The 23127-nt window shown below is 43.1% G+C and overlaps 1 protein-coding gene across 6 annotated transcripts in view; it reads right to left on the bottom strand.

The window, feature by feature from the left end:
* Positions 1-23127, bottom strand: part of znf438 (zinc finger protein 438) — a 217389-nt gene that overhangs the window by 155194 nt on the left and 39068 nt on the right. The window contains exons 2-3 of one of the 6 annotated variants that reach the window (XM_078537743.1): positions 15372-15712; positions 6633-6724 (exon numbers count right to left, since the gene is read on the bottom strand). The exons of 1 other annotated variant lie outside the window; for it this stretch is intronic. In XM_078537743.1, coding sequence (XP_078393869.1) covers positions 6633-6724; positions 15372-15475 — 196 coding nt within the window. In that variant the 5' untranslated portion in view covers positions 15476-15712. The remainder of the gene's footprint in view (positions 1-6632; positions 6725-15371; positions 15713-23127) is intronic. 4 more of the 6 variants (XM_078537750.1, XM_078537741.1, XM_078537767.1 and 1 more) reach the window with 4 other exon arrangements.

Genomic DNA, 23127 nt, shown 5'->3' with positions numbered 1-23127 from the left:
AAAAGGCAAACATTGAGTAAACAAATTATACATTCATTTTATTGACACATCTTCACGTGCAATTATTCTGTTCACACTAGAATACGAAACAATTAACTTTCAAACAATATTACCCATTTTTCATGCAAAAAAAATTACCCTTGCAAAAAGTATTTCCATAAAACACAATTTTCATCAATAAAAAGATGCCCATCATGAAGTATGGTTCTTCTGCAGTACATAAATACTCCAGTGTTACTCAAGCAAAATTTACTGGACTTTTTTGAATAATTACAAGCTCTGACATTAAAAAAAAACAAAAATGACTGTGTTAGTGGTTCCTTTGCTCAAGGGCAGTGTGCATTTAACAACAGTACGTCCTTAGTTATGGTGTCAACTTTATACAAGGTCACAAGGTTCCCTGTCGACATTATAAGCTACAAACTTCAAAGGAAATTTGGACGAAAAGAAGTGGTGTAGTTTGAGGAAATACAGTTATTCTAGGAAGGGAGGAGGAGAAAGGAGAAATGGAGAAAAAGAACTCGTGCTAACCAAGCCTAATTATGCCCGTTTTAGGTACTCCAATTAACAGTATTATAAGCATGATATCAGCCACTTCACGTAACTAATGAAGTCAAACAATTTTACATAACGATCTTACAGAACTGATGGACATACAAGAGCTTCCAGATTCCAACTAAGCAGCTGTATGCTATTATCCAGTTAAAGGTTCACAGGAAGAGACAAATCATTTTGTACTGACAGGAACACCTTTAAAACCTTCACTTTTTCCCCCTCAAATTCTCCAAGGTGATAAAGTATTATTCTGGAAGTAAATTTTGCACATGTACCAAGGTCAAACCAATATCTTGCAAGAGTTTGAGGAGGGGGAAAAATGTGAAAGCAAATTGCCAACACCAACACACTCAGAACAGGAAATAGCACTAAAAGCTCTTTACTGGCCATGAAAAGAAATATCCGGGTCTCTTGTGAAATGTACTGTAAGAAGCTTGGCATACTAATGCTGGATGATGTGAACCTTCAAAAAGGTATTCTGAGCAGACTGGGAGTCAACTACTAATGATATGTGAATTATACAATCTCATTCTGGTTACAGACTTTCAGTCACAAGCATCCATTTTCAGGAGATTGTAAAGTTCTTACAGATGTTCGGAATATCTAGTTTTAAACCACAAGAAAAATCAGGTCAGCTTAAATGAGTTTATTTCCAACTCTGATGCAAAAATGACTTGCTCCGTAACACTCCTTTCACTAATTAATGGGAGGCCACAGTGGACAATACAACTTGCTTAATACAAGAATTCTATGCTGAGTGGCATCGAATTTTAGCCAAGCCCTGTTTAAGTTACCCTATCACAAGAAAGAAAAGGAGCAAAAATGCAATGTTTCATTATTCAATGCATGTTGAGAAATTCCACTCCATTCCACAACGTAAAATTCAAGGTCAATTTCAAGTCAGAAGATCACTCACCATTTAATATCAGTATTTTTTCAAAAGTTTTCCATGTTGGTTCACCAGCATTTCTATCTCAGGCTTTTCTCAGGCAGACTTGCATGCCACATACAAATAAATAATCTGCATTCATATAGCTTCAGCACAACAATGAAAACCAACTGATAAAAGTAAAATATTTGTAAATGTATAATGGTTCAATCATTTGTTCTGTATTAATTGGAGAGTCCAAGAAAGATATTTCAGACATTTTAGTAATCAAACATTGATACTTAATTCTCCAAACATAAAGAACAACTCCTTGCGGGGAGGTTTGCTAGTGCTGTTGGGAGAGTTTAAACTAACTTGGCAGGGGGTTGGGATCCTGAGAGGTGGTTCAGCAGGGGGAGATGCACAGCCAAAATTAGAAGAGAGAGCAATTGAGTGTGGAAGACATAGAAATTATAGGCCAGTTAAGGCACAAGGGAGTTTGGCACGGTTGGATGGTATTTATTTTAATGCAAGGAGTCTGACGAATAAGGCAGATGAGTTGAGGGCACAAATTAACACCTGGAAGTATGGTGTCATTGCTGTCACAGAGACATCATTGAGAGGGAGGCAGAATTGGCAGCTCAATATTCCAGGATATAGGGTCTTCAGGCAAAACAGGGAAGGAGGTAAAAAAGGAGGGGGTATTGCAATATTGATCAAGGAATCAATAACACCAGTAAGGAGGGATAACATCTTAGAAGGCTCCTCAAATAAAGCCATATGGGTAGAACTGAAAAATAAAAAAGGAGCAATCACATTGCTGGGAATGTACTATAGGCCCCCAAACAAACAATCAGAGAGAAATAGAAGAGCAAAGATGTAGGCAAATTTCAGAGAAGTGTAAAAATAATAGGGTAATAATAGTGGGGGATTTCAACTTCCGCAACATTAACTGGGTTAGTCATAGTGTGATAGGTTTAGAGGGAGCTGAATTCTTAAAATGCATCCAGAAGAGCTTTTTAAGCCAGTAAGTAGAAGGTCCTACAAGAGAGGGGGCGGTCCTGGACTTAATTTTAGGGAATGAAGCCAGGCAAATGGTAGAGATATCAGTGGGGGAGCATTTTGTAGATAGTGATCATAACTCCGTTAGATTCAAGGTTGTTATGGATAAGGACAGAGTGCTAAATTGGGCCGATTTTAATAAGATCAGATATGATTTGGCCAGAGTGGACTGGGAGCAGCTACTTGTAGGTAAATCTGCGTCAGAGCAGTGGGACTCATTCAAGGAGCAAATAGGGAGGGTACAGGGCCAACGTATTCCAGTAAAGGTAAAGGGTGGGACCAACAAATCTAGGGAACACTGGATGTCAAGGGATATACAGGATTGGATAAAGAGAAAAAGGGAGGCTTATGGCAGATACCAAGGGCTCAAAACAGCGGAAGCCCAAGAGGAGTATAGAATGTGCAAGGGGAACTTAAAAATGAAATTAGGAGAGCAAAAAGGAGGCACGAAAAAACATTGGCAGGTAAAATGAAGGAAAATCCAAAGTTATTTTACAAGTACATTAAGAGTAAAAGGATAACTAGGGAAAGAGTAGAGCCCATTAAGGACCATAGTGATAATTTGTGTGTGGAGCCGAAGATGTAGGTAGGGTTCTAAATGAATACTTTGTGTCCGTGTTCACAAGTGAGAGGGACGACGTGGGTATGGAAATCAGGCAGAAGGGCTGTGATATAATTAAAGAAATTAGCATAGAAAGGGAGGAGGTTCTAAGTGGTCTGGCAGGCTTAAAAGTAGATAAATCTCCAGGCCCGGATGAAACGTATCCCAGGCTGTTGAGTGAGGCAAGGGAGGAGACAGCAGGGGCGCTGGCAACAATTTTCAATACCTCTTTGGCCACAGGAGAGGTGCCAGAGTGCTGGAGGACAGCCATCGTGGTACCACTATTCAAGAAGGGAGGAAGGGATAAACCAGGGAACTACAGGCCAGTCAGTCTAACCTCAGTGGTGGGGAAACAATTCTGAGGGACAGAATTAATCTACACTTGGAGAGGCAGGGATTAATCAAGGACAGTCAGCATAGTTTTGTTAAGGGGAACGTCTGACAATTTGATTGAATCTTTCGAAGAGGTGACCAGGGGTGTAGGTGAGGGCAATGCATTTGACGTAGTCTACTTGGACTTCAGCAAGGCTTTTGATAAGGGCCCACATGGGAGACTGATAACGAAGCTAAGAGCCCATGGGATCCAAGGCAAATTGGATCCAGAATTGGCTGAGTGGCAGGAAGCAGAGGGGTGTTTTTGTGACTGGATGCATGTGCCCAGTGGGGCTCCACAGGGATCGGTGTTGGGTCCCTTGCTGCTTGTGGTATATATGAGCGATTTAGACTTGAATGTAGGAGGGTTGATCAGTAAGTTTGTGGATGACATGAAAATTGGTGGTGTGGTAAATAGTGAGGAGGATAGCTTTAGATTACAGGAGGATATAGATGAGCTGGTCAGATGGGCTGTTCAGTGGAAAGTGGAATTTAATCCGGATAAGTGTGAGGTGATGCACTTGGATAGGACAAACAAGGCACGGGAATACACGATGAATGGTAGGACCCTGGGAAGTACTGAGGATCAGAGGGATCTTGGTGTGCATGTCCACCGGCCCCTTAAGGCAGCGGGACAGGTGGATAAGGTGGTTAAGGAGGCATATGGGATACTTGCCTTTATTAGCTGAGGCATAGAACATAAAAGCAGGGAGGGTACTCTGGAACTGTATAAAACACCGGTTAGGCCACAGCTAGAGTATTGCATGCAGTTCTGGAATCCACATTATAGGAAGGATGTGATGGCATTAGAGAGAGAGTGCAGAGGAGATTTACCAGGATGTTGCCTGGGCTGGAGAGTTTTAGTTATGAGGAGAGATTTGATAGACTGGGGTTATATTCCCTGGAGCAAAGGAGATTGAGGGGGGACATGATTGAGGTGTATAAAATTATGAGGGGCATAGATAGGGTAGACAGGAAGGAACTTTTCCCCTTGGTGGAGGGATCAATAACCAGGGGGCACAGATTTAAGGTAAGGGGCTGGAGGTTTAGAGGGGATGTGAGGAAGAATTTTTTCACCCAGAGGGTGGTGGGAATCTGGAACTCACTGCCTGAAAGGGTGGTAGAGGCAGAAACCCTCATAACATTCAAGAAGTTTTTGAAATGTGTACTTGTGATGCCATGGCATACAAAGCTATGGGCCTAGTGCTGGAAAATTGGATTAAAATAGTTACGTACTTGCTTGACCGGCGCAGACTCAATGGGCCGAAGGGCCTTTTTTGTGCTGTCGACCTCTATGACTTTATGACTATTGATTTCTGATTTTTATGAAAAAATTGATTCAATTACAGAACTCAATCCCCAAAACACTAGTAAAGGTTCTAAAATTTCAGATAATGTGAATGAAATTTGATTTATTCACTCACTCTAAGGCAGTGAACATCATAGATGAAAATAAAGATAACATGCGAATCATTCACAGATTCTGATGGAAGTTTATCTAAAATATTACCAGAAAATTTCAACGAAAGTAACCTCCTCTGACAGCAGTCAAAGGTGCTGTGGGCTGGAGGCATCTAACCAAGGCAGTAGCAATAATTGGAAAAAATTCAATTGTTCTATATCAGCTGTAGTTCGATTGGCAGCTCTCACACCTCTAAGTCAAAAGGTTTTGGGTTCAAGTCCCATGGTAGATTTGAGCATTAAAGAAGATCTAAACTGGCAATCCAGTGCAGTACTGAGGGAGTTCAATGCTATTGGAGATGTCGTCTGTAATGTATTGAATGTTTTGTTTAGCTTGCCGTACTTGGCAAGCCAGTGCATTTTGGGATCGCAGAATCCATGTTGTTTTGTTAGTTCTGTTATTGCAGTAGAATAAACAAGAACTGCAATGTTCAATCACCTCCACGCCTCAGTGAGTGTTGATTAGCTTTTTTTTTTAAAGTTATTGATTGTACCAATATTATAACATAACAAATTGGCGACAAGAATGACGAACCTTTGTGGTAAGGTCACTCGAAAAGCTGAACAGCTAGTAAAAGGAAATTCCTAGTTAAAAAAAAGCACACCTACTCTCCCGGACCGCTCCCAAAGTTCAGACAAAAGGGATCTGCAAGGCGAAGATAAAAAGACAAAAAGGGTAGAAATCGCTGCTGTGCTTTTCTGAACACGAAAGAAGTTCAGAAAAATGTTCACAGAAAAGAGCGAAGCAGCCACATTTGCAGAAAAAAAAAAGAGACCCACGATCATAGGGATCCCGAGAAAACGCGGGAAAAATACAGCAACAAGGCTGCCAGCTGCAGACAGCCTCCGAAGTTGCAAATATACCGGACATGCAGGGTTCAAAAAGACACAGAAGAACGTGCTACAGTTTTAACAAGTTTAAAACTTAAAGAAAGGGAAGGTCTATGATCACTGCAGAGCTCGCCAAAAACCCAAAAAGATCGGGAAAAACCACAGAGACATAATTGGCAGCTGCTGACAGCCTGAATTTAAAAAACAGTTACTGTCTTAAAGCAGTAATAGCATTTAAAGTGGTAACAACAAAAGAAGAAAATGACAGTAAACAAAAAGTAACTGACGAACAAGAGAAAATAAAAAGGCGGAAAATGACGACACTTACTGGACCTACAGGACATGTCAATGAGACTGTGGAGCAGTGCAGCTCCTACATTGAATGCTTTTGGGAATTGAAAATGATAGAAAGATGGTAACTTTCTTAAGTGCAATAGGAGCTAAAATATTTGGCTTATTAAGAAGCTTGGTGCAGCCTGACAAATCTGGCACAAAATCATATGATGACACTATAAAAGTCCTGGAGATGCATTTTTCCCCTAAGCCACTTGTCATAGCAGAAAGATTTAGGTTTTACAAAAGAAACCAAGAGGGGGAAACAATTGTGCAGTATGTTGCAGTACTTAAAAACTCACTGAACATTGTGAATTCAAGGGAGTACTGAACGATACCCTCCATGACAGGTTGCTCTGTGGCTTTTGTGCTGAAGCAATCCAGAAACGCCTCCTGACAGAGGCTAACCCCACTTTGCAGAAAGCCATAGAGATTGCAGTCTCCATGGAGTTGGCTGCAAAAGAAGCACAGCAGCTGAGTGCATCAACTCAAGCACATAACTTGACAGCTGAGTGTGCACACAAGATAGCAAGCAGCCGAGAACGTTACCGTTGTGGAAAGCCTGGTCACCATCCATCTGAATGTTGGTGCAGAGACCTTGAATGCTGTCAGTGTGGCAAGAAAGGGCACATTGAGCATGCCTGTAAAAACAAAAAGTAGCAGTGAATCAGAAAGGCAAACCAAAGAAAAAGGACAGTCATGGCTTGAGAAGATCTGGTTAAAATGGGCAGAAGTACACAGCATTGCAAAAGAAGAAATTGGTCTGACAGCTGCTATAAAAAAAAACATATGCTGCTGTTTTCAAAGGATATTTGGGAAGCATGAAGGGAATCACCATAAAATTGAATATCAAAGCTGGCCCTCAACCAAAATTTTTGAAGGCCAGAACTGTGCCTTATGCCATATGATCAAAAGTCGAAGGTGACCTGGAGCGTCTGGTCAAGATAGGAGTAGCAGTCTTAGTACCTATCTCCCATAGCGAGTGGGCAACACCCATCATTTCAGTGTTCAAGAATGACAGTCCCATACACATCTGTGGAGATCAAGGTTACTGTTAACCCCATGTTGTGTGCTGAACAACACTCACTTGCCCATATTGAGGGCCTTTTTGTTGGCCTGGCTGGTGGACACAAATTCAGGAAACTAGATCTATTCCAGGCTGACTTACAAATGCACATTGATGAGAAGTCACAAGAATATCTTACCATCACAACACATAAGGGACTGTACCGATGTTGCCATTTGTCTTTTGGAATATCAGCTCCAGCCTTGTTTCAGAGGGCTATGGACCAGGTCCTGGGTGGCTTGCCTGGAGTGCAGTGCTACCTTGATGACATCTTGGTAATGGACAGGACTGTTGAGGGTCATCAAGAACTTGGATGCCATCCTACAAAGGCTAGAGTCGTATGGCCTAGGGGTTTGCAAAGACAAATGCGAGTTTTTTCAGCCCCCTGTGGAATGTTTGGGGCATGTCATTGTTGCTGCCGGGCTTCACAAAGCACCCTGCAAGGTCAAGGCTCCAACTCCTCAGAATACCAGCCAGCTTCGCTCATTCTGAGGGCTGTTGAATTATCATGGGAGATATATTCCATAGCTGGCAACCTTGCTGAAACCCCTGCATAAGCTTCTGTGTCAGAACAAAGCCTGAAAACAGACAGAAGCCTGTGATGTTGTATTCATGGAGGCTAAAGCGACACCGACAGGTTCCGAGATACTGACGCACTTTGACCCCTCCTTACCTCTACAATTTGCATGTGATGCATCGCCTTTTGGAGTTGGGGCCTTTGCTTCACACATAATGCCCTCAGGTGTGGAGAGGCCCATAGCGTTCACTTCACAAACTTGATGCAAAGCAGAGAGCCGGTATGTTCAAATCAAATGCGAAGCACTGGGAATCATTTTCGGAATCCAGAAACTTCACCAGTACCTGTTTGGATGGAAATTCACGCTGCTGACTGATTATTGACCATTCACCTCAGTATTTGGTCCACATACAGGCAGGCCTTCTTTAGCTGCAAACAGAATGCAGCATTGGGAATTGATATTGAGCGTTCACACATATGACGTCAAATATTGAAAATCTACATTGCATAGCAATTTCGAGGCTGCCGCTACCAGTCAGCCATGTGGACACTGCTCAGAAGACATTTTCTACTTTGCACATTTGGAGAACACACCCATCACTTCAGTTCAAATCAAGAAGGCCACTCGAGTGGACCCAACATTGTCCAAGGGCATGGACCTTGAGATGCATGGCAACTCTTCCCCGAACGTCCGAGTCTCATCTGACAGTCATCCTTACGTTTCCAGGAGGATGAAGTTGTCACTTCAAGATGTTTGCTTTGGGGCATACAAGTTATTATTCCACCACCATTGAGGAAACTAGTTGGACCAACTGCATGGTGGGCAGTGTGGAATATGTCACATGAAAGAGATTGCAAGAAGCTACTTTTGGTGGCCTGGCCTGGACCAAGACATTGAATCCAAGGCAAGATCCTGTCCTTCATTTCAGAGTGTGAGAAACATGCCTCCATTGGCATCCCTCCATCCATGGGAGTGGCCGGAAAACCCCTGGCTGCGCATCCCTGTCAATTGCGCTGGACCATTTGAAGGAACCATGTTCATGGTGGTTGTGGATGCTCATTCCAAATAGCCAGGAGTTTCAGTGAAGTCCTCTAATATAGCTGAGAGTACTATTCAAAGGCTAAGAGAAAAGTTCAGTTGTTACGGGTTACCAGTACAACATGTGACTGACAATGAAACTCAGATTGTCTCACAGGAGTGTGAGAATTTTTTCAGAAGTAACAGAATTCATCACATCACCTCAGCACCATACCACCCATCCACCAATGGTTTAGCCGAGGGATTTGTTCAAACCATGAAACATGCTTTAAATTCAGCACGAGGACATTCCTCCATTCAAAAGCGATTGGACACATTTCTGCTGACATACTGAAACATGCCACATGCTACAACTAAAGCATCTCCAACATTCCTACTAATGGGACAGCAACTGCGCACTTGCTTTGATACATACGAACAAAGAGGAATAGGCCATTCAGCCCCTCGAGCCTGCTCCGCCATAAGATCATGGCTGATCTGATAGTAACCAAAAATCTACATCCCACCTACCTCTGATAACCTATCACCCACTTGCTTACCAAGAATCTATCCACCTCTGCCTTAAAAATATTCAAAGATTCTGCTTCCACTGCTTTTTCAGGAAGGGAGATCCAAAGACTCACGACCCTCAGTGAAAAAATTTCACCTAATCTGTGTTTTAAATGGGTAACCCCTTATTTTTAAACAGTGACCCCTAGCTTTAGATTCTCCCACAAGAGGAAACATCCTCTCCATATCCACCCTGTCAAGACCCCTCAGGATCTTAAAGGTTTCAATCAAGTCACCTCTTACTCTTCTAAACTCCAGCAGATACAAGCCTGACTTGCTGAGACCAACAAAAACACGACAAGTTGTGCAAGATCAACAGCACGACCAAGTGGAGAGAAGAGCACAAAGATCAAAGCCAAGAATTTTCTGTTCTGGACAAGAAATTCTAGTTCATAGTTATGCCACCGGAGCTAAATGGGTTCCTGCTACGGTGAGTACTCAAACAGGACCAGTTTCGTACACAGTCTAAACTACGAATGATCTCACCTGGCGGAGACATGTTGACCAAGTCAAGCACCATCATAGGATACACCTCTTATAGGAGAGCCATCTCCAAATCAAGGAATGCCAACTCCAGTCTCACCTTCACCTGCATTAGACACAACTTCTAAATTGCCATCAGTCTCCAATGAACATTACCCTGTAAGAGCACCAGAAGTCCACCGTAACCCACACAAGGAGAGAAGGCCTCCTGAGCATCTGAATTTATAAAGTCGGAAACTTGAGATGGGTTCAGCAGAAATAGAGGCAGTCTACCCTCTTTACCTAGTTGAGAAAATGTTTTGTTAAACTGACATTTCCAATTGGGGGGGGGGGGGGCAGGAATATGCATTGAGTGTCTTGAGCAGCACTTTGCAAGCCAGTACATTATGGGATCGCAGAATCCATGTTGTTTTGTTAGTTCTGCTACTGTAGTAGATAGCTGCAGTGTTCAATCACCTCTGAGAGTATTGGTTAGTCTTTAAAAAGTTATCAACCACACCAATATTAAAACATAACATCGTCTTTTCAATAAGACATTAAACCTGTGTGGGGAAAAACATGTGGGGGAGGCAATGACGTAGTGGTATTGTCGCTGGACTGGTAATCTAGAGACCCAGGGTAATGCTCCGGGGACCCGGGTTCAAATCCTGCCACAGTAGATGGTGGAATTTGAATTCAATTAAAAACGAATTTAAAGTCGGATGATGACCATGAAACCATTGTGGATTGTTGAATTGCTTCTGTCAGTTTCCATTGAAATCTGTGGTCCTTGTCTGGCCTACATGTGATTGTGGTTGACTCTTAAATACCCTAGCAAGTCACTCAGTTGTAACACACTGCTACATAGACACAAAAAAGGAATGACCACCCAGCATTGACCTGGCAACCCTGCAAAGTCCTCCTTATTAGCCAAAATTGGGAGACCAACTAGTCAAGCAACAGCTGGTCAACCTCACGGAATCATACTCATCGGAATCAGATAATGTCCCAGACTCCACCATCACCATCCCTGGCTATGTCGTCCTGTCCCAGACCCACAGCACAGTGGTATATAGTTGGGAGGGAGTTGCCCTGCGAGTCCTCAACATCGACACCGGGCTTCAGGTCAAACATGAGCAAGGAAATCTCCTGGTGATGACCACGTACCGCCCTCCCTCAGCTGATGAATCAGTCTCCATGTTGAACATCACTTGGAGGAAGCACTGAGGGTGGCAAGGGCGCAGAATGTTCTCTGGGTGGGGGACTTCAAATGTCCATCACCAAGAGTGGATCGGTAGCACCACTACTGATCAAGCTGGCAGAGTCCTAAATGACATAGCTGCTAGACTGGGTCTGCAGCAGGTTGTGAGGGAACCAACAAGGGAGAAAAACATACTTGACCACATCCTCACCAACCTGCCTGCCGCAGATGCATCTGTCCATGACAGTATCAGTAGGAGTGACCACTGCACATTCATTGTGGAGACGAAGTCCCGCCTTCACAGTGGGAATAGCCTCCATCATGTTGTGTGGCACTACCACCGAGCTAAATGGGATAGATTTTGAACAGATCTAGCAAATCAAGACTGGGCATCATGAGGCACTGTGGGACATCAGCAGCAGCAGAATTGTGCTTGAACACAATCTGTAACTTCCTGGCCCAGCACTCTACCATTATCATCAAGCCAGGGGATCAACCCTGGTTCAATGAAGAGTGCAGGAGGGCATGCCAGGAGCAGCACCAGGCAAACTAAAAATGAGGTGAAGCTATAACACAGGACTACTTGCATGCCAAACAGCATTAGCAGCAAGTGATAGACAGAGCTAAGCGATTCCACAACCAATGGATCAGGTCTAAGCTCTGCAGTCCTGTCACATCCAGTCATGAATGGTGGTGGACAATTAAACAACTCTCACTGGAGGAGGTGGCTGCACAAATATCCCCATCCTCAATGATGGAGGAGCCCATCCCCATCCTCAATGATGGAGGAGCCCAGCACATCAGTGCAAAAGATAAGGCTGAAGCATTCGTAACAATCTTCAGCCGAGAAGAAGTGCCGAGTGGATGATCGATCTCGGCCTCCTCCGGAGGTCCCCAACATCACAGATGCCAGTCTTCAGCCAATTCAATTCACTAACATGTGATATCAAGAAATGGCTGAAGGCACTGGATACTGCAAAAGCTATGGGCCCTGACAACATTCCGCCAATAATACTGAAGACTTGTGCTCCAGAAATTGCCGTGCCCCTAGCCAAACTGTTCCTGTACAGCTACAACACTTGCAGCTACCTGGCTACGTGGAAAATTGCCCAGGTATGTCCTGTACACAAAAAGCAAGACAAATCCAACCTGGCGAATTACCACCCCATCAGTCTACTCTCCATCATCAGTAATGGAAGGGGTCATCAACAGTGCTATCAAGCGGCACTTGCTTAGCAATAACCTGCTCACTGATGCCCAGTTTGGGTTCCGCCAGGGCCACTCAGCTCCCAACCTCGTTACAGCCTTGGTTCAAACATGGACAAAAGAGCTGAATGCCTGAGGTGAGAGTGACTGCCCTTGACATCAAGGCCACATTTGACCGAGTGTGGCATCAAGGAGTCCTAGCAAAACTGGAATCAATGGGAATCAGGAGAAAACTCTCCACTGTTTGGAGTCATACCTAGCACCAAGGAAGGTGGTTGTGGTTCAAAAACAAATATACCTGGAAAAACTCAGCAGGTCTGACAGCATCTGTGGAGAGGAATACAGTTGACGTTTTGAGTCCATATGACTCTTCATCAGAACTAAGGAAATAGAGAAATGAGGTGAAATATAAGCTGGTAGAGGGGAGTGGGACAGGTAGAGCTGGATAGGGGGCCAGTGATAGGTGGAGGCAAAGAAGAGATTGCCAAAGATGTCATAGACAAAAGGACAAAGGGGTGTTGACAGTGGTGATATTAGCTAAGGGACGTGCTAATGGGGACATTAAGGGTAACAAGCAGGACAAGCTAGTGGCAGATGGCCCTAGTGGGGGTGGGGTGGAAGAGATCGGATCGAAATGGGCTAAAAGGTGGAGATAAAACAATAGATCAAAATAAATTTAAAAATAGGTGGGAAAATAATTATTTTTTTTTAATAATTATAAATTATTGGAAAAAGGGGGATCGGAAAGGGGGTGGGGATGGAGGAGAGAGTTCATGATCTGAAATTGTTTTACTCAATATTCAGTCCGGAAGGTTGTAAAGTGCCTAGTCGGAAAATGAGGTGCTGTTCCTCCAGTTTGCGTTGAACTTCACTGATACATTGCAGCAGGCCAAGGACGGACATGTGGGCATGACGGCAGGGTGGTGTGTTGAAATGGCAAGCGACAGGGAGGTCTGGGTCATGCTTGCGGACAAACCAAAGGTGTTCCGCAAAGCGGTCACCCAGTCTGCGTTTGGTTTCTCCAATGTAGAGATCACCGCATTGGGAGCAGCGAATGCAGTAGACTAAATTGAGGGAAGTGCAAGTGAAATGCTGCTTCACTTGAAAGGAGTATTTGGGCCCTTGGACGGTGAGCAGAGGGGAAGTAAAGGGGCAGGTGTTGCACCTTCTGCGGTTGCATGGGAAGGTGCCGTGGGAGGGGATTGAGGTATAGGGGGTGATGGAGGAGTGGACCAGGGTGTCCCGGAGGGAACGATCCCTGCGCAAAGCCGCTGGGGGGGGGTGAAGGGAAGATGTGTTTGGTGGTGGCATCATGCTGGAGTTGTGATTGTTAGAGGTCAGTCATCTCAGCCCCAGGACATCACTGCAGGAGTTCCTCAGGGTAGTGTCCTAGGCCCAACCATCTTCAGCTGCTTCATCAATGACCTTCCTTCCATCATAAGGTCAGAAGCGGGGATGTTTGCTGATGATTGCACAATGTTCAGCACCATTCGCGGCTCCTCAGATACTGAAGCACGGCCATGTCCAAATGCAGCAATATCTGGCCAAATCCAGGCTTAGGCTGACAAGTGGCAAGTAACATTCACACCTCACAAGTGTCAAGCAATGACCATCTCCAACAAGAGTGAGTCCAGCCATCGCTCCTTGACGTTCAATGGCATTACCACCACTGAATCCCCCACTATCAACATCCTGGGGGTTATGATGGACCAGAAACCGAACTGGACTGGCTATATAAATACTGTGGCTACAAGAGCAGGTCAAAGGCTAGGAATCATGCAACAAATAACTCGCCTCCTGACTCCCGAAAGCCTGTCCACCATCTACAAGGCACGAGTCAGTAGTGTGATGGAAGACTCCCCACTTGTTTGGATGAGTGCAGCTCCTACAACACTGAAGAAGCTTGACACCATCCAGGACAAAGCATCCACTTGACTGGCACTACGTCCACTCCCTCCACCACCGAAGCACAGTAGCAGCAGTGTGTACCATCTACAAGGTGCACTGCAGGAATTCACCAAGGCTCCTTAGACAGCACCTTCCAAATCCACGACCACTACCACCTAAAAGGACAAGGGCAGCAAATAGATGGGAACACCACCACCTAGAAGTTCCCCTCCAAGTCACTCACCATCCTGACTTGGAAATATATTGTTGTTCCTTCACTGTCGCTGGGTCAAAATCCTAGAACTCCCTAACGGCACTGTGGGTGTACCAACATCACATGGACTGCTGCTGGTCAAGAAGACAGCTGATCACCACCTTCTCAAGGGCAACTAGGGATGGGCAATAAATGCTGGCCCGACCAGCAAAGCCCACATCCCGTGAATGAACAAAAAAAAAACCACGGTCCTGGCTTCCCTTTCAAGTGGGCTTAAAAGATCCAATGGCACTATTTCAAAGAAGGACAGGGGAATTATCCCTAGTGTCTTGGCTAATATTTATCCCTCAACCAACATCACAAAAACCTGGCCATTATCACATTGTTATTTGCAGGATCATGCTGTGTGCAAACTGGCTACCACATTTCCCGAATTACAACAGTGACTGCACTTCAAAAGTACTTCACTGGCTGTCACGTGCTTTTGGACATCCAGAGGTTGTAAAGGCACAATAGGAATGTAAATTTTTCTCTTTTTTTAAAATCTTATGCAAATTGACATTGGCCTAAGGTGTGCTTAAAATCAGAAGTGCAATTTTCAGATATTGAATAAAATTTTTAACAGGTGTTCTGTTACCCAGTTTCTTAAATCTCATCTAGTGATAACACAAAGTTCTGTTGCGGAACAGAACAAAACCAACTACTGCCTGGATGATTAACAAGTGTATTTGATTCTCCCACATGAAATTTTAAGGCTCTGTAAATATTAGCAAGATTATACCTCATTTCAATTGAGGAAGCTTATGGTTCTAGTCGGTTAAAATTTCCTTTGAAATTACCTCAAGTCAGTACACTTAGGATTTCCTGGCATCAATGTATGCAAGTCATATTCATAATACCCTTACAATGGTGCAAGGCCTGGCTCAGTGGGAGTACTCTCAACTCAGAATCAGAAATTCATGCATATAAACCTAATTCTAGTGATTTGGGCATATAATCTAGGCCAGGGGCCAGGAACCTTTAATACCTAAAGAGCCTCTTCCAAAAAATTTGCTTAAAATGAGAACTATTAGGAGTTGCAATACAAAAAAATATACAGAATGCAGTCATGGAATAAGCATGCTTTAAGAGGAACAAAACTGTTTACCGAGAATCTAAGGAATCTACGCACTTAGCTGATGCTGTAAAGTCATTTGCTTTAACTTCTCTCTGATGCTTATAAGAATGACCGCAGTTACTACTGAGTTTCATGTAATTTCAGTCTTCTTTATACGTCGGACAGAAATCCAGTTTGGTAAAAGTTTCAAAGTTCAATCTTGATACTACCCAAAGCTTAAATTTGCCTTCCGTGTTATCAACATTTTCCTGGAGATTCATAGCTGCATGTTCTTTTCTCACTTCTCGGTGGATATCTTTCAGCAAAGGTTTTGAGCCTTTCTAAATTTGCAGGTGACACCGAATTGTTGGGTATAGCAATACTGAGGAGGACTGCAACAAATTACAGAAGCAAATTAATAAACTTGCAGAATGGGCAAGTAATTGGCAACTGAAGTTCAACATAGATAAACGTGATACAGTACATTTTGTTAAGAAGAATAGGAAGGTCACTTAGTACTTGGAAGGAGCAAGTCTACGTGGGGTAGAACAACAAAGGGATCTCGGTCAATTACTACAAAATACACTAACCATTAAAAGTTATGCCACAGGTTAGCAAGACCATAAAAAAAATCAAACCAAGCACTGGGCTTTATTTTGACAGAAATAAAATTGATAAGTAGAGAAATCTGCTAAACTTGTATCAAACCTTGGTTGGATCACACAAAATACTGTGTGCAATTCTGGTGGTCATATTCCAAAAAGGCACTGGAGAGGGCAACAGGAGATTTGCAAGGGTGGTACCAGAAATGGATAGGTAGTTCTTTGACATCATTTTCTTGACTTATGCCTTTTTTTCCACAATAACTCGAACCAACTGGAAAAGGAGATGTTTTAGAGCCACACTTTTCCTCACAGCTACAGGTTACTGACCCCTGATCTAAGCTAATACTCCAGTGTGGTACTGACGGATAAGGTCTTTTACATCTAACTCAAAAGGTGGATAGTGTTTTGGTTTAATATCTCATCTGTTAAAGATCTCATGGCGTTATTCAAAGAAGAGTAGGAAAGTTTTCCAGGGAGCTGGCCAACATTTATCACTCAGCAACATCACTGAAAACAAATTATTTGGTCATTTATCACATTCTGTTAATTCACCTCCCAGCTTTTGTAAAACCTTTTCATCAAATCTAGTGAATCTTCATTGTTCGCATAAAGAATAGCTTTCAGATACTAAGTGTTATTGAATATATAATTGCTTTAATCAAATAGGAAATCAAAACATTTAGACTCCTCAGGGGAAAAAACAATTCTCCAGTGTTTCACTTGAATCTTGCAATTTTCCATTACTTAGAACTTATCCCAAAATATGCCCCAGGAATCTTCCTGTTCATTGCTGTTGCAAAAAAAATTGACCAGCCTGTGGCTCATGAGAAAGATGGGTAAATGTGCACCACCTCCTCCCCAATTTCACCCACGCCCCCACCATAAACAAAAGGCCTTACACCTTACTTCAGGTGCCTTGCATCAGATTAGATCAAAAAATTGTTAAACTCAGTACTATCAGTACTCTAATTTTACAATAGAGTTTTAAAATATCTACTTAACCAATTATCATCACACTGCTGAGCCAGGCGCAACCCACCAAATATACCTACCAATAGGCACACCCCTGAAACTGACCAATCAAAACAGTCCGGACAGACAAAAATTGCTTATTATAATAGATATAATACTCATAATGCAAAAAAACTACAAGTGTTTTAATAATGCTTTTAAGAAAACAGGCAATTATTTAGAGTTGTAACCTGTCGACAATTTCACTGATGTGGACAGTCATGAGACCAGAGAAACCAGAGATAAAGGAAAGTTGTGACTCTATTAGCATTCAACTACATAGCAAACAAATAGTTTTTAATGTGGTTGAAGATTTTATATTAATGGCATACACACCCCAAGCAGTTCACAGACCACATCCAATACAAACAGCTATTGGTTAAATCAATATCACCTCATTTAACAGGCTCAAAGCAGGTTATTATTCGATTACAAAGTACTCACTTGAACATGACATTTTCGGGAATATTGTGAAGAATCGTGCAAACCCAGCCCAGTTTCTCGTTGTTATTTTGTCATTCAAGGAATTTTCATGCAACATAGTGGATGATTTAAGCAACTCAAACTGACAACTTTACCAGTATTACAAGAATCAAACCAAGAGATTAACATAAGCAGAAAATGCTGGAAATAGTCAGCAGACCGGGCAGCATTACAATGGCATGTACTCGACGCATAAGTCCAAATAGAATGCCCTCTCATATCACAGCAACAACTGGCCTCCCACCTCTCCTCCTACCAAAACTCAATGCAAGACTCTGCTGAAACCATGGCAGCTGATGCGCCCATAACAGCGACAAGGGCCAAGTCTTAGCGGGGGTTTCAGGATTGGCCATCTTATCAGCCAGTTGTGCAGGAGCAACACTAACTACCGTTAACTTATACAAAGCAAGTGGTTTGGCTTTTCTTCTTCCTTCCTTTACACCCTGATGATTCCCTCCCTCTCCCTCACCCACTTGAGATTATTTCACAGACCTCCTGCAAAGTCTCTATATACCCTCAGGGTTCCGTGGCCTTAGTTTGCGAACTACTGGTCTACAGAATAATACTAATTTCTAGCAATCTTCAACCATCATAGCCTCAAAATGCAGCGCAGTGATGGAACACAGATTCATGCACACAAGTTCCACAAACACAAGTGCCAGTTTTACCTGTACCAATGCGGGGAAAGCGCTCTGTAGCAGGTAAGGTGAAATGCTATGGCAAATCTTATGCGTCTCCAGGGATAATTCTAGAATGTCACTGGTAGAGGCCCAGCAGCATGTCCATGCCTAAGGCGTAGGGAATTCGTTGAGGAGCGTTGTGAATGACAGAATTTATTTTGGGTGAGAACAATAGTACCATTCTAGTCAAAGCTAATATTGTTCCTCTTAGATTTGGAATACTGGACACTTAACGCAGTCTCAAAGCAACGGGATACATTCATAATATAGAACATCATCACTGTAACTGCAAGCTAGCTCAAATCGACAACAAGGAATAATAATAGCAATAACAACTTGTATTTATACAGCACAATTAACTGAACATTTGAGGGTTACCATTGACCAGACACTGGACTGGACTAGGCATGTAAATTCTGTGGCTACAAGAGCAGGTCAGAGGCTAGGGATCCTGCAGTGAGTAACTCACCTCCTGACTCCCCAAAGCCTGTCCACAACCTACAAGGCACAAGTCAGGAGTGTGATGGAAAACTCTCCACTTGCCAGGATGAGTGCAGCTCCAATGACACTCAAGAAGCTCAACACCATCCAGGATAAAGCAGCCCACTTGATTGGCAGCCCTTCCACAAACAGTCACTCCCTCCATCAATGACGCACAGTCGCAGCAGTGAGTACCATGTACAAGATGCACTGCAGGAATTCACCAAGGCTCCTTCGACAGCACCTTCCAAACCCACGACAGCTACCATCCAAAAGGACAAGGACAGCAGATAGATGGGAACACCACCACCTGGAAGTTCCCTTCCAAGCCACACACCACCCTGACTTGGAAATATATCGGCGTTCCTTCACTGTCACTGGATCAAAATCCTGGAACCCCCTCCCTAACGGCACTGTGGGTGTACCTACACCACATGGACTGCAGCGGTTCAAGAAGGCAGCTCACCATCACCTTCTCAAGGACAAGTGGGATGAGTAATAAATGCTGACCTAGCCAGCGATATCCACATCCCGTAAATGTATGAAACAAAGTAAAATATCCGAGGCGCTTGTCAGAGGCATGAGAAAACAAAATATGACACTGAGCTACATAACCACCTATATATATATATATATATATATATATATATATATATACACATATATATATACATACACATATAACAAAATGCTCCAAGGTGCTTCAGAGGAGCATTATAAAACAAAATATGACACCAAGCACATAAGGAGATATTTGGTCAAACAGGTAGGTTTTAAGGAGTACCTTAAAGGAGGAAAATGAGGGAGAGGGGCAGGGAGGATTGGGGAGGGAATTCCAGAGGTTAGGATTTAAGCAGCTTAGGCACAGCCCCCAGTGACATAAGAACATAAGAACTAGGAGCAGGAGTAGGCAATTCAGCCCCTCGAGTCTGCCCCGCCATTCTATACGATCATGGCTGATCTTATTTTGGCCTCAACTCCAATTTCCCGCCCTCTCCCCATAACCTTTCAACCAGTTACTAATTAAAAATCTGTCTATCTCCTTTAATTTATTCAGTGTCCCGGCATCCACTGCACTCTGAGGTAGTGAATTCCACAGATTCACGACCCTTTGAGAAAAGTAATTCCTCCTCAGCTCTGATTTAAATCTACCACCCCATAGCCCAAAATTATGGCCTCTCATTCTAGAATGCCCCACAAGGGGAAACATCTGCTCCACATCTACTTTGTCTATCCCCTTTGGCATCTTATATACCTCAATTAGATCTCCTCTCATCCTTCTAAACTCTAGCGAGTATCGGGCTAAACTCCTCATCTCTCCTCATAAGACAAGCCCCGCATCTCTGGAATCAATCTAGTGAACCTCCTGTGAACCGACTCCAATGCAACTACATCCTTCCTCAAGTAAGGGGACCAAAACTGTGCACAGTACTCCAGGTGCGGTCTCACCAATGCCTTGTACAGTTGTAACAACACTTCCTTATTTTTATATTCTATTCCTTTAGCAGTAAATGCCAAAATTCCATTTGCCTTCCTTATTACCTGTTGTACCTGCATACTAGCTTTCAGCGATTCATGCACGAGGACACTCAGATCCCTCTGCACTGAAGCATTCTGAAGTTTCTCTCTATTTAAATAATGTCACCTTTTTATTCTTCCGACCAAAATGGATAACCTCACACTTATCCACATTAAACCCCATCTGCCAAATTTTGGCCCATTCACCTAACCTGTCCATATCCATTTGTACATTTCTTATTTCTTCATTTTGCAACTTACTTTCCCACCTATTTTGGTGTCATCTGCAAATTTAGCTATAGTGCCTTCTATCCCTGAATCCAAGTCATTAATCTAGATTGTAAATAGTTGGGGTCCAAGGACCGAACCCTGTGGCACCCCACTAGTTACAGCTTGCCATCCAGAAAAAGACCCATTTATCCCGACTCTCTGCTTTCTGTTTGTTAGCCAATCCTCTATCCAAGCTAATATATTACCCCTAACTCCATGTGATCTTATCTTCTGTATTAATCTTTTGTGCAGCACCTTATCAAAGGCCTTCTGGAAGTCCAGGTATACCACATCTACAGGATCCCCATTATCCACTTTGCCTGTCACATCTTCAAAGAACTCTAGCAAATTAGTCAAACACGATTTACTCTTCAGAAAACCATGCTGACTCTGATGGATTGCATTTTGACTTTCCAAATGCCCCATTACTACTTCCTAAATAATGGATTCCACAATTTCCCAATGCCAGATATTTAACTAACTGGTCTATAGTTTCCTACTTTCTGCTTCCCTCCCTTTTTGAATAAGGGCGTTATATTAGCATTCTTCCAATCCACTGGAACCTTTCTAGAATCCAGGGAATTTTGGAATATTATAGCCAATGCATCCACTATCTCTGCTGCCACTTCCTTTAATGGGATGTAGGCCATCAGGTCCTGGGGACTTGACACCCTTCAATCCCAATAGTTAGCTCAGTGCTTTTTCTCTAGTGATGGTGATTGTTCTAAGTTCCTCCTTCTCTATACCCTCCGCACCACCTGTTACTATTGGGGTGGTACTAGTGTCCTCCACCGTGAAAACTGAGGCAAAATATTGATTAAGAACCTCTGCCATTTCTGCATTCCCCACTATTAACGCCCCAGTCTCATCCTCCAAGGGGCCAACATTCACTTTAGCTACTCTCTTTCCTTTTATATACTTGTAGAAGCTTTTGCTATCAGTTTTCACATTTGGCACTAGTTTTCTTTCATAATTTACCTTTGCTCTTTTTATTATTTTTTTAGTTGACTTTTAAAAGTTTCTCAATCTTCCAGCCTGCCATTGACCTTTGCAATTTGGTAGGCCTTAGTTTTTGCCTTTGTGTTATCTTTAACTTCCTTGCTTAGCCATGGATGCTTTTTCCCCCTCTTACCATCTTTCATCCTCTTTGGAATATATTTTACTTGGGAGGAATTGAATATCTCCTGAAATATCCGCCACTGCTCATCAACTGTCCTACCTTGTAGTCTTCCTGCCCAGTGCACTAGGGCCAAAATTGCCCTCATGCCTATGTAGTTACCTTTGTTTAACTCCAGAACACTAGTGTGGGATTCAAGTTCCTCACTCTCAAACTGAACTTGAAATTCTAGAACACTATGATCACTCTTCCCTAGAGGATCCTTTACTATAAAATCATTAATTAATCCCATCTCATTACACAAAACCAAATCCAGAATAGCCTGCTCCCTGGTTGATTCCACAACAAATTGCTCCAAGAAACAATCTCTAATAACACTCTATGAACTCTCCCTCGAGGCTACCCTTGCCAATTTGATTAGTCCAGTCTTTATGCATATTAAAATCACCCATGATTATTGCCGTGCCTTTCTTACATGCTCCCAGTATTTCCTGGTTTATACTGTGCCCTACTGCTTAACTACTGTTTGGGGATCTACAGATTACTCCCACCAGGGACATCTTTCCCTTGCTCTTTCTTATTTCTACCCAGGCTGACTCTACGTCTTGCGTCCAGAGCCTATATCATTCCTCACTATAGCACTGATCTCTTCCTTTACTAACAAAGCTACACCACCTTCTTTTCCTTCCTGCATATCCTTCTGAAACACTGAGTGCCCTTGGATATTCAACTCCCAAACCTGTTCTCCCTGTAACCAAGTCTCAGTAATCACCACCAAATCATACCTATTTATCTCTATTTGCGCTGTTAACTCATTAGTTTTATTCCGAATACTACGTGCATTCAGATACAAAGCCTTTAAATTTGTCCTATTGTCAGTTTTCCCTACTCTTATATGATTCTTTGGTGCCATATGGCATTCACACACTCTGTCCCGTCCTTTCGCTTTTTGTAACAATCAGCTTCGTCACTGACCTGCACTCTTACCCTCTCCTTAAACTTTGATTTTTTATATTTCCATGCAACTGAACCCTCTCCCCCACTATTTAGTTTAAAGCCCTATCTACAACCCTAGTTATGCAATTCGCCAGGACACTGGTCCCAGCATGATTCAAGTGGAGACTGTCCGAATGGAATAGCTCCCTCTTTCCCCAGTACTGGTGCCAATGTCCCATGAACTCAAACCCATTTCTCCCACATCAATCTTTGAGCCACGCATTTACCTCTTTAATCTTATTGACCCTGTGTCAATTAGCTCGTGGTTCAGGTAGTAATCCGGAGATTATTACCTTTTTGGTTCTGCTTTTTAAAATTTAGCCGCTAGCTGCTCGTATTCGCTCAGCATAACCTCTTTCCTCGTTCTACCTATATCGTTGGTACCTGCGTGGACCACGACAACTGGATCTTTCCCCTCCCACTCCAAGTTCCTCTGCAGCCCAGATGAGATATCCTTAACCCTGGCACCAGGTAGGCAACACAGCCTTCAGGACTCTCGATCCTGGATGCAGAGAACAGTATCTATTCCCTTAACTAAACTATCCCCGATTACAACTACATTTCTCTCATCTCCCCCCACTTGAATGGCTCCCTGTACCATGGTGCTACGGTCAGTTTGTTCACCTCCCTACAGTCCCCGCTCTCAT

Source organism: Cetorhinus maximus, chromosome 3, assembly GCF_964194155.1.
Source record: "Cetorhinus maximus chromosome 3, sCetMax3.hap1.1, whole genome shotgun sequence".
Lineage (NCBI taxonomy): Eukaryota > Metazoa > Chordata > Chondrichthyes > Lamniformes > Cetorhinidae > Cetorhinus > Cetorhinus maximus.
This window is presented reverse-complemented; position numbering and strand designations above follow the sequence as displayed.